Source organism: Paramormyrops kingsleyae, chromosome 6 (genome assembly GCF_048594095.1).
Source record: "Paramormyrops kingsleyae isolate MSU_618 chromosome 6, PKINGS_0.4, whole genome shotgun sequence".
In the NCBI taxonomy this organism is placed as follows: Eukaryota; Metazoa; Chordata; class Actinopteri; order Osteoglossiformes; family Mormyridae; genus Paramormyrops; species Paramormyrops kingsleyae.
In genome coordinates this window covers 16785768-16798187 of record NC_132802.1, presented here as the reverse complement: position 1 = coordinate 16798187, position 12420 = coordinate 16785768, and the positions used below count along the sequence as shown (strand labels likewise).

At 49.1% G+C, this 12420-nt stretch overlaps 1 protein-coding gene across 4 annotated transcripts in view; it reads right to left on the bottom strand.

Annotated features, from left to right (window-relative positions):
• Positions 1–14: 14 nt before the first annotated feature.
• camkk1a (calcium/calmodulin-dependent protein kinase kinase 1, alpha a) overlaps positions 15–12420 on the bottom strand; it is a 45402-nt gene continuing 32996 nt past the window's right edge. For 2 of the 4 annotated variants that reach the window (XM_072713764.1, XM_072713763.1), the window contains exons 9-18: positions 12125–12146; positions 11568–11656; positions 9246–9445; positions 8190–8243; positions 7862–7935; positions 7110–7197; positions 6432–6560; positions 6072–6175; positions 3774–3821; positions 15–2864 (exon numbers count right to left, since the gene is read on the bottom strand). In XM_072713764.1, coding sequence (XP_072569865.1) covers positions 2795–2864; positions 3774–3821; positions 6072–6175; positions 6432–6560; positions 7110–7197; positions 7862–7935; positions 8190–8243; positions 9246–9445; positions 11568–11656; positions 12125–12146 — 878 coding nt within the window. In that variant the 3' untranslated portion in view covers positions 15–2794. Of the gene's footprint in view, positions 2865–3773; positions 3822–6067; positions 6176–6431; positions 6561–7109; positions 7198–7861; positions 7936–8189; positions 8244–9245; positions 9446–11567; positions 11657–12124; positions 12147–12420 lie in introns of those variants that run through there. The other 2 variants (XM_072713765.1, XM_072713766.1) reach the window with 2 other exon arrangements.

The following is a 12420-nucleotide window of genomic DNA, read 5'->3' as shown; positions in this document are numbered from 1 at the left end:
TCCAGTCCACTATAATCGGTGCAGGTCTTTATTTATGTCTATTGTACAAAAGCATGCAAAAATAGGCTCTTTATATTGGTACATATTTACATTTCGGTATGGATGTGTCATGCATTGTGGGGCTGTGCCCATGACCAAAAATAAAGCGACAGAGTGTGACTGTCCTCCACAAACATGCTGCGTCGCCCTCGGGAGCAGCGCCGGCTCACGCCGTGTCGCCCTCGGGAGCAGCGGCGGCTCACGCCGTGTCGCCCTCAGGAGCAGCGGCGGCACCAGTCTGCTCTCCTGTCTCCTGGCCTCTGCACACCAACACGCTTCCATAGCCCTCTCTCTTAATGACAGTCTGTTTTTAAGCATCGTTTATTTGTCCATTCAGTAGTAGCAGGAACACAAATTAATGTTTTTCTTCTGCAGTCACCACCAACTGCCCTTTTATATTTAGTAATAATGCTTTTGGCGCAATGGGGGGGCGGGGGGGGGGGGGGGGCAGACAGCCTCATTGTGCTATGCATTCATTTATTTATATGGTATATTATATTATATACAGGTACAGGCCATGCCTGGTACAAAGACCACCAGAAATAATTTACACATGGTTGAATCATCACAGGTTTGTCATATAAATGTGCAAAGGACACACGGCTAGAGAGGAGAGCACACACAGAAGGTACGGTGCAGACCACAGACACACAGGATATGGTGACACGTCCAGTCAAGCATGTGGCAGCCTGGAGGAAGCTGCTCGTTATCTGGAATCAAATAATATTTCTGCAACACCTTAAAACTGAAAGAACTGCTCAAAATCTACTTATTTTGATCTGGGTCTCTAGGAGAGTCATTAAAACAAGGAAAAAGCCGACAGCAGTATTTCATTGGCAATAACAGTGAGTTAAAGAACATAAATAAAAAAGGTAGTGCTGGTGTGTGTGTGTGTGGGCATGCATGTGTATTTGCGTGTGTGTGTGTATGCATGTGTATTTGAGAGTTTGCATGCATGTGTGCGTGTGTGTGGGCATGCATGTGTGTATGTGTGGGCATGCATGTGTGTGTGCGTGTGTGGGCATGCATGTGTGTGCGTGGGCATGCACTTGTGTGTGCGTGTGTGGGCATGCATGTGTGTGTGCGTGTGTGGGCATGCATGTGTGTGCGTGGGCATGCACTTGTGTGTGCGTGTTTGGGCATGCATGTGTGTGTGCGTAGGAATCCTCAAGCCCCACCCATTTGCACGGTTTATCTGCACTGAAGCGGAGGGTCGACCCAGCCTGATGTAACACAAAGAAAGCGGCGACTGTGACACTTCGGGCTGACATGCCCAAAGATGGCAAGAGAGGGCTAGACCCCACTGCTTGGCCTTCTGGGTAATAGGAGTTTGTTCCTTCTTATACTCTTTTTGGGGGGGGGGGTGGCTACCTGTGGCTAACCACAGTGTGTCTTAAACATGCAGTGGCACCTCCTCCTTTGGCATGGCCTGCTTCATAAAACATTTACTGTTAAACCCGTGCGCGGGGGAGAAGGGGGCGCTACAGCGCTTCATAAATAAACCGTCAGAGTGGCATGTAGCCGGTGTGAGCTGCACGCCTGCACTAAGCCCAGGGCCATTTCGCCACACCTCGCATTTCCTATGAACAAGACACCTACTGCTTACATTTAGGGACATAAAACTCTCCAAAGACGGGCACAAACACTTAAGACGACTCGTGACCACACTGGAATGACAGCTATTTAAAACAATTGGAATAATATTCTTCTTTTTGGTCATTTTTTCCCAGAAGAATGCATTTTAGAAACATTAAGATTGATAAACTTTATTAATCCCGAGGATTAACTAGGTGTGAAGTGAAAATGTTGCAGGACAGAGAATAGGCTTTAAAGTCCAGGGCAGATTTAAATTTACACACTAAAGCTGCTTTCCTGCAAAACATTATGTATATGTAATATCTTCAGGATGTCTCTGCTCGTTTAGCCTTTGGCACCGTATGTGATAACTGGCAATTACTTTGCGTGACGAATTCACTGTAATTTGCCAGAAAACACCATCAGATCTCCAGGACTGAAGTCCTATTGAACCCACTGTCTGACTACATGCTCAGACTAATATGCACAGTGGATATTATACATATATACGCGCTGAACAGCACATACAAAGATATTTTCACAGAACGTGTTCTGCCCTCGCCGATGTTCTGCAGATGTTCGAAGGTTGATGGTTTTGATGGCACCATGGAATCGTCTCCATGCCATTCTCACAGGAGAGAAGAGAATCCCAGCAGACATGGCCTGTCACACTGCGCTGCCCATGGGGGTAAAGCTGCCAGCAGGGGCACCATAATGCTGCGATGGGTAACGTGTGGGGGGGTGCTCCACGTTAATGGCTGCAGGCGATGCATTCACGCATCGCCGTGGGGTTTCCTCGTTAGCTGAGAAGCTGCTCACCCCTAGGTCGGTTTCAGATGGATTCTGACACCATGGTCTGCCCCCCTGCCGGCCCCAATGCCCCCCCCAGTCAGCTGAACAGACTGTTTGTCGATGGGGGTGAGAAACAAGCAGGCGAAGGCGACAAGCATTCATCACGCCGTGAGAAACCACCAAGGAGAGCGAGGCCACCGACAGCGTCCTGGACATGGGAACGCCAACAGGACCCCACGGATCTCTGAGAGTCCTTAGGTCAGTGGGAGGGGCATTATTCTGGTGTGACCTGGGGGCAGGGCAGGCTAGGGCGGGGCGGAGGCGGTGAATGAAGCACAAGGGGGGTGATGGAATGGGGAACGTTTGCAAGCATCCGTGTGCAAGCGGCTCAGGATGATGGCTCATCTTCACGCAGATCTTCCAGTTCTTCTCTATTCCCCTCCCCACTGCTGCCTTTCCTGGGGGGGGGAGGGGCACAGAAGCAGATCATCATGACCAGCCCAAGGCTACCAAACGAAGCTGAGCACAGTCTAACAACCTGCAAACCAAACTAGACAGAAGTCACATTGAGTATGTAGAGCATATCAAAACACGAGAATCTCATTGAGCCACACAGGAAGCCACCCCTGGTCTCTGTGACAGAGACAGCACACAGACACATGCCTTTTCCATGGGACTGCATCAATTATCATCCATCCATCCATCCATCTGCTAACCAGTTATCCTGTACAGGGTGAGAGAGACCTGAAGCCTACCTCAGCAGGCCCAGGGGACACCCTGGACGGGATTCCAGTCAGTTACAGGATACACACGCACCATAGTTTTGAGATATCAAACTGACTGCATGTCGGCATGGACCGCAACCTGTGTGACGGGGGGAGAACAAGCAAACGCCACACAGTGCAGAGTTTTTGGCTGTGCTTGTGTCCGGAAGGTTGTTGGTTGGAATCCCATGGCTCGCAGAGTGATAGCATCACTGCTGGGCACTTGGGCCTTAATCCAAAAAACTCTTCCGTGTGTTTGTGTGACTCAAAGACCATATTGGGATATCTGTACAAATAATAGTTCGCTATTAAAAAACGGTCACATGACTATGAAAAAGGCATCTGTCTGCAGATTATCAGCATGGTATAAAAAGGTGTTTGCAGGGGCACATTATTGATTTTTAGAAAAAGACCAACAATGGCAGGAAGCAGGAATGTGATCACCCATGGTGACCTACAGAGTGCTGAAGCCAGGCACCCCTCATGGTCACAGTCACAGCGGAATGATCAATGTAAACCAGCGTTCTTACAGGGGCGAGCCATTGACTGCACTAATGCGCACTGACCACCAGGGGGCGAGCAGGGGTATGGAGCAGAGTTTACCTTAAAGAAGGGTGTAGTTTTAAAGAGGAGCGGAACAGCCGCCTGTCCCTGCAGCAGAGAAGTGAGGGAGGGGGGTGAAAATCAGGACAGAAGCTATGGAAGCAATACCCGTCAGCACTTTGGGGGTGGGGGGGTACACCAAGCCCTGGCTGTGCGGGCAGGGCCCCAAGCGTCATCACGCCGGTCATGGCTTCTGCATTCATCGGAAAATTGGGTCAATGTCACTGACACAGCATGGGCACCGTGGAAACACACTTACCCTTCACTTCCCGTCTGACTCGATTGTGGACGAACAAGGAGCTTGTTTGGAAGTGAATCTATTGTGTAATTCACCCTGATTGTTTAAGCCATCAGCCAAAAAGAAAAGGCAGACTGATATCCCAGGGTAGCCTTCAAAGCGGCTGTAGATCTGAGAACCTCACGGACTGGACCAGCTTAAGCAGCGACACACTGACCCCTGCTGGCAGCCTGCAACTCGCAGGCGGTGCTACAGTTAGATGCGACATCTCGGCCTGTCCCACCCCCACCACCAGGGGGCTCCCTTTCACAGAAGGTGGAAAATCAACGACATGCATTAATGTAGAATCCTGAGGACAGATCATCCACTGCCCTACATCTGAAGAAGGGATCAGACACTACACAGTCTGGGGTGTGGGTCTATGCTCTATGAAGCCTTATCCATAAACGCATAACAGCAGCGGCAGCAGGACAGAACAACAGGCCTGCGACTTGTCAGGATTACAGTACCAAAGAAGTATTTAAGTTCAGTCTAATGGGGGTTTCCCCAAAGAGTGAACAGAAATGGCGCGAGGGAACTATAATCGGCAAGAAAACTTTGACTAAAAATACCGAGACCGCCAAATATGGGACGGGAGCACTGCAGCACTGCATATCCTGCTCCATACACCTATCAGGATTAAGGGGCAGGCTGACGAGGACCTGGTGAAGCAGGAAGCTTCTGGAACCGTCTGTACTGCTGAACGTGACACAACAACAAAAGCAAATGGCGCCCCCTGGCTGCTTCAGGCACGATTTCTCAGAGCTTACTGAAAATGTGTGGTGAGATCCCTTAAGCCCCGCTAAGGTTTGAATGTATTGTTTGCTGCTCGGTTAAAAAACTAAGTTATACAAAAACACTGTGCTTTAATGATGAGACAGCTACACGTCTGTGAACGGGTGCATATGCGTTACCCCTGTCTGGCAGATGGAATCCCGGACAGGAATCATTACTAGACAATAAATGTAAGATGGTTTATTTAAAAAATGAAGCCCAATGAATCAGTGACTTTATTCATGATGGAGAGCAGATATACAGATCTGAGGTATACCGAAAATCACATCAAAAGCACTGCTAATTTGTTTTACTGCAGATTTAAAACTGTCATGAATGTACACGCCAACATAAAAGTGCTACAGATGGATTTGTACCCAGTCAAAGCACGGGCTGTTACACCCACCGCGGTCAATGAAAAAATGGCGAGAGCAACTGGACGGAAAACTACCTTTGGTTGGCAATCGTGGGTCGCATGCTTGAATACCAACCCCCAGGGGGCAAAGCCGGAATCACACCTGGCTAGTCACACACAGGGTAATGTTTATCCGCTGAAAATGGCCTCATGCCTGTTTTAGTACCAGAGATGGGGACAGGTCTGTACCACTGATTAATATATAGTGCCCCCTGGAGGAGGCTGCTGGATGTCGACGCATGTCATGGCTCTAACAGCGACCCATTACACGGGTAAACTAATCTGAGACTGACTGCAGACTCACTGCTCTGGGGGGATGTGGGGCAGGACACTGCTTCACGTCACAAACGAAGAGTGGGTCCTGTCACCCACTCACCCACTGACGTCTGTCACAATCCAGAGACTCGTATGCTTTCCCAGACACTGTATTTATTCTGGCATCTGCTTAGTGACACGATTGGGGGGGCGGGTGGGTGGGCAAAAAATGACCCCAAAAATATGCGTGACATTAGAAATTAAAATCACTTAACCGTAAATCGTGTGGTAAAGGTTGGCCTTTTGATTAATCTGCATTAAAGGATTTAATTAAGCATGTAGCACTGCTCATTGGGTGAATGGGCGCACTGCACTAACACTGGAATCCCATACGCCGCCCAGCATGGAATCACCTGTCCACAGCGCCCCCCTGTGGTGTCACCACGCCTTGACAAGCTCGGAGGCTTGCAGGAGCAGGGGCGGGGTCATGGAGAGCTCACCCTGAGGTGTGCAGGGCTGGTGTGCGTGTGCACCGAGAGCGTCGCAGTATCGGGGGCTGGCGTGCGAGTGCACTCACATGAGCAGGTTCCCTGGGGCGGACATGGAGCGCTCCTCCCGCCGGCTCGGGCACTCAAAGGGGTTGCTGAAGGATCGCTTGCGGAGCATGGCCTTCACCAGGATCTGCAGAGCCAAGAGCCCCCAGAAACCACGTCACAAATGGACCATCGCCTACAATCCAGCTGGAATTTCAAATACAGTTAACACACACACACACCTCACTCCAGCTTTCCGGGTTACGGGAATTACACCCAAGCTCTGCTCTAATTACTTGGCCACTGGAGTGTGACACCGACGAGCTGATCGAGGCCCCCTGGGATTGCAGTGCCAGAAGCCTCTGGTGTTAACCTATCATGCCAGGCCACACCGAGGTCCTTACCACTGCAGACAAACTGGGGATGAACTTCACGGAGTTTTTCACTTCCTCCTCGGTGACCTCCACTGCGGAGCAGTGGTCCTCCTCCAAGGGCAGGGGGTCCATACCATCTTGGGTCAGCCAAGGGTGTACCTGTCAGGCCCAAGAAGGAGGTGATGTGTGTGTGTGTGTCGGGGGGATGGGAGATATGAACCCAATGCTTCAGAGCCGTGAGGTTGGCTGGTTGCTAAGAGGCAGCCTGACGACCGTTCCCCCCCCCCCCCCTCAGAGTCTCCAATACAAATGACTCTCTGAGACCAAGGCCACAGGAGGATGGCGGTTCCAACAATGTTAATACTCTTTCTGCTTGCTTGACAATCGCCTCAGGAACCAAAACGGAACCATGGGTCTCCTGTGGCGCGAGCAACTTCCTGCTGCACAGAATGGGCAGCGAGGGCTGCACGGGGGACGGCAGCGAAGGCTGATTTTAAACATGGTCCCAGTCCACAAACCCCCCTGGGGGGTGAAGACACGCTTAGATCAACAACCTCAGGTGATGCTCTGGGACACCTCATTTCCTCCATACCAATTACTCCACTAATTAGTTCCTGTCCACTGGTTGCAGGAAGAGGGGAAAAACAAACGAGAGGGGTGACGGACCTCCGGCGCGTGGGGGGGGGGGGTTCCTCGACCAGGACTCACCTTGATCTCCGGAATGGTGATCCTCGTATCTGGGTTTTTGTCCAGCATCCGCAGGATAAGACTTTTCAGCAGCTCGCTGATGACTGGTCTGCAATGGCAAAGGAGAACTCGCTCAACACCCAGGCCTGTGGATGCAGGATGTCACGCCACGGACTGGGGGGTTGGGCGAGGGAGAGGGCAGGGGCCTCACTCAAAAAGTACCCCCCCCAGATAATTAAAAAACTAAATAAATAACAGTATCGTTACATCATAGGTAGCCAGCTATTTACGAGAACATGATGCTTCAGCATTTCCTAAATGAGGAATGTGTTTATTTAATTATTAGTGTGGTGACTGTTTGTGGCCAACAGGGGGCACCCAGGCCTTTGGGGCCCAATGCAAATGGTGGTTAACACTGTCACTAAGGGGGGGCACACTGCATCACTGCAGGCTATGTGTCAGATTATGAAAACAAATTGATATTAACACCCCCAGACAAGCAAAGCACACAGTTTGAGCAGACGGCCCTGCATGGGGTCTGTGGGGGGGGCACACATTTACGTGTGAATCACCATTTGAACCTATGTCCCTGTGCTACATCACCCAAGCCCACTGGCCTTTGAGGATACAGAAGGCTCATATACATTTTTTATGGCCTATGTTTCATGTCCCTCCACCCATTCCCCACCCACCGTCCGAAGAGAGAGCAGCGGCTCAGATGCCGATGGCCCCCCCTCAAATTGAGGCTAAATAAGGTGCCGTAAGACACTCACGTCTCCAGAAACTCCACAGGCTTGTTCTTGATCTTGCTGTGCAGGGCCAGGATGTACTCGTCTATAAAAGGACACTGCGGGAAGAGGAGCGGAGGCCCGACTGAAACACACCCCCCCGAGAACGCTCGGGAACCATCCGGAACCAGGACGCTCTTTGAAACCTCTCCTATCTTACATATCACAGCCGACAAACCCGCTTCACTGATTTATCTAGGCTTACAGAGATTAACATGTGTGTTTTTTCTGTGTTTATGAAGACTGGCGTTGGCCAGCGTGTGGGAGGGAGGGGGGCACATTTCACACTCCCCCCACCCTATTGCGGACTTGCCTTGCCATAAATGAAACAGTACAGCGTCACACCCATGGCCCAGACGTCAAGAGCCTGAAAAGAAAGACCAGCTGTTAAAGAAACAGATAGCATGTTCACAGGAGAAGTACTCAGCAGGGAAGGGTGACTACTCAGTGAGCGGACGGGGCCTTAAAGTGCAGATGAGTGGACATAAGATAAGATAAGATAAACCTTTATTAGTCCCACAAGTGGGAAATTTGCATTGCCACAGCAGAAAGTGGACAGTACAAGAATAGAGCAGCACAAATTATAAAAACTATATATATGTACAAGTGGAAATATATAAATATAAATATATGTACAACACTGTGGAATTGCACTCAAGAAATATTGCAAATATGAAAAACACCCTGGTGTATTGGATGTGTGTGTTTTGTTAGTCTATGTGTGTGTGGTCTGCTGCAAGGACTTTGTTATAGAGTCTGACAGCGGAACATGGGACACGGGTGTCGTCGGTATTAGGCAGCAGAGATTGGTCAGGTTTGGTGCGGTTAGGGTTAGGGTTAGGTTTAGGGTTAGGGTTAGGTTTAGGGGACCAGTGTGCTACGTGTCGCTATATGATGTATATATGTGGGAAGGGACAGCCAGTAAGATCGGAGAGCATGGGGGCGGAGCAGATGATGACCTTAACTCCTACCCAGCCCTAACCTTAACGGTAAGGGATGTCTTTGCCAGCTCACAGGAAAACACATCTCTCTGTTTCAACGTGCCCAGTTACAACTTCAAAGCTGGAATGTAATCTGACGGGATTCCTGGAATCACTGTTGAGATGTCACCTTGCAATTACCTTACCATCACCATGCCCCTCTGGCCGATGTTCATTCCATGGCTTTGAAAGAACCACCTCCACCTCGGTGTTGCAGGAGACATGCTTTACCCCATGATGATCGGGAATGTGATGGAAAAGGCTGCCTGCATCGCAGTGCTCGCTGTTCCCTGGCCCAGGTACTGACCCAGCCTGCATATTGCTATGTGAGCACGGACCTGCTCCGTATAAGAAGCGACACCTCTGGCCTGGCCAGGTCCTGCGCTCACCTTCCCGCTGAAGCTCTGCCGGCTGTCGGACAGTGCCTCCGGAGCCATGAAGGCGGGCGTCCCAGCCGTGCTGGACAGCAGTGCGTCGTTGCCCTCAAATTGGTTGCTGACGCCGAAGTCAGTGATCTTGACATGGCCATCGTCCCCCAGCAGCAGGTTGGACGGCTTGATGTCTCGGTGGACAATCTTCTGGTAGTGCACTGGGAGAGAGACACAGTGGATGAGAACCCAGCATCGGCCTGAATGGTCCACTTAGGGAGACGTTAATGCGGTTAGATAAGTCGCACCTGGTCTGTGACCACCTCCACCAGGCACAACCTTTGAAGCACTGTGAGGGTTTGGGAAGCTCTTAGCAATTAAAATTTTTTTTTTTTTTTTTTTACAGCATTTCACCTCACACTCTGAGAGGACTCATGAGGGTAAACGCATAGCCAATTGGCCATAGGCCAATTAGACAAATGTAGGCCTGCATTTAAGATAATTCGATTGACTCATAGATCTGTAACTATTACAAGGAAACCGTCAAGAACATGCAAATGCGGGTAACATGCTAAAACTGGCAAGAAATAAACAAAAACGCAAACACCGTCATGGAAAATGGCTTTCGGTCATCCTTGAAAAGATGAGCCAGGCGAGTCAGAAAGGAAAGCAGGGCTTTGCCCATGCTGTTCACAACAGGGATGGAGTCGGGCAGTGGGAGGCAGTAGGAGGCAGTGGGAGGCAGTGGGAGGCAGTAGAAACAGTGGACTCGGAGGAAGACTCGTCTATCACTGGGGCTGAGGTCACTGAGGTAGTAAAAAAAACTCTTCAGTGGTATGACTCCAGGTATGTATGAGATTCGCCGGAGTTCCTGAAAGCTCTGGATGTTGTTGGACTGTTGCAGGGAGATCAGGGACAGAGCTTCTGGACTGGACTGGACTGGACTGGTCCCAATCTACACTACAAGTCAAAAGTTTTTGCACACACTGAGATTTTCTACATTGGCATGTTATTTAACATTTACTAAAAATACATTCAATATTCTTTGCTAACTAATAAACTTACAGTAAGTTCACCATTTGAGTACATTTATTAGCAAGAAAATGTCATATCTTTGATTCATCAAAGTAACGCCCTCTAGCAGTTATAACAGCAGACATTCAAGGCATTCTTTCTATAAGGTAAGTCAAATATTGCTCTGTTTCATGGGATGAAACCGTTAACTAGTGCATTTAAAGTTAAAGGACAGCCTAGAATTTGAGTGTGCCATCACCACACAGCCAGATGATAGGATTGTCAGACATGCATTGTTACGTACTCTTTCCATGTTATAAAGAATATTGTTTTGACTAGTATTTTCATTTATAGTTGATCCAACTTTCCAATGCTTAACAAAAATTTAAATCTGCAGTTTATGAAATAAATGGAAAAGTGGTAAAAACCAGCAGTGTGCAAAAAACTTCTGACCTGTAGTGTATCTCAGAGTCTTGTTCACGAGGGAAGTTACAGGAGATCGGCAGGCGGACTGGTGCAGCGTCAGTAGTTATGCAGACGTTGCACAAATTTTAGGTAGTAAAGAGAGAACTGATCCAGAAGGCAAATCTTTCGAGTTGCCAATTGATCTATCTTTTTCCCTTTACCTATGGTCTTGAGCTTTGGGTAGTGATGGGGAATGAGCTTCCTTCTCAGGGTAACTGGGCTAAGCCTTAGAGACAGGATGAGGAGCTCAGACATTTGGGAGAGGATCAAAGAAAAGCCGCTGCTCCTCCACATCGAAAGAATGAAGTGGTTCAGACATCTTACTAGGATGCTTCCTGAATGCCTCCCTGAGGAGGTGACTTGGGCACATCCAACTGGGAGGAGGCCCCAGAGCAGACCCAGAACATACTGGAGAGATTACAGTCTCGGCTGGCCTGGGAACACCTTGGCAACCCTCTGGAGGAGCCGGAGGAGGTGGCTGGTAAGTGGGAGGAGGCATCTCTGCTTAGACTGCTGCCCCCCAGCCCCAGACCTGGATGAGAGCGAGGAGGAGGGATAGCTGCCATTGGATACTGGTGCCATTAACAAAATGCAGCTGCCACTCAATAAAAGAACTGGAGAAATGTGTGAATGTTTTCCATGCACCTGCAAAACCCAGAAAAATGGGATTCCCCTTTTCTCAAATTGGCGAGAGTGGCGCAATTGAGATAAATGATCGTCTGTTGTTAATCAGCATGGATTACAGAGAAAGGCAATTTCTTTATGCCCCCTTGAAGAGAACAGGGGTAACGTCAGGCCCCTTCTGTCACCCTGTGGAGACAAGTGCTCCCAGACGGAGCAGACGTGACCTCAGTGTGGACTCACGGTATTCGATGCCCAGGACAATGTCCCTGAAGTACAGGCGGGACTGGTCCTCTGTGAAGGGGTTATCTGTGGGCACCTCCATCACTGGACTGGGGGGGGGCAGAAACGCAGAAATCCTACACACAGCCTTGATTGGTTCATAGATGCCTCCCAGTGCATGTAATAATATCTAATGGGCTCCAGGAAACAAACATAAAATGTATCTAATATACAGGCAGCTTGACTGACATGAAAAGCGACTTTTGGACTATCCAGCCAATTCAAAAAGAGAGCATATTCCTGTATGTCATTTTACACTTTTCATCTATTTAATGTTCTTAAGTACATATTTCTAGTATATTTTTTACACTTATGTATTTTTTGCTATAAGGTGTCTTGAACGATATGGGGGGGGGGTCAATCTGACTCACAGGACTCACTTACGCCAGTCGAGAGCAGTCTGTATACATTAGACTGGCAATTTTATGTTAAATATTTAAATTTTGAACAGTTCTAAGGATATAGTGAGTGAGACTGGGATGTTTTATTATGTAGGATCAGAATCACAGTGTACTCACCCCTTCTGCATGAGCTCGAACACTAAAGGGTGCAAAACAAAGAGAAAAACTCAAGGTGAAACACAGGTGAATATGGACTGAACACAGCAGCATAATATCTGCAGTGGGGCACCTTTAACTGGATACAGCAGCAGTAACACCAGCGGTCCAGTGCCTTTAACTGAACACAGCAGCATAATATCAGCAGTGGGGCACCTTTAACTGGATACAGCAGCAGTAACACCAGCGATCCAGTGCCTTTAACTGAACACAGCAGCCCTGACTCCTGCCTGCTGTGAGGCCAAATACCCCCTGCC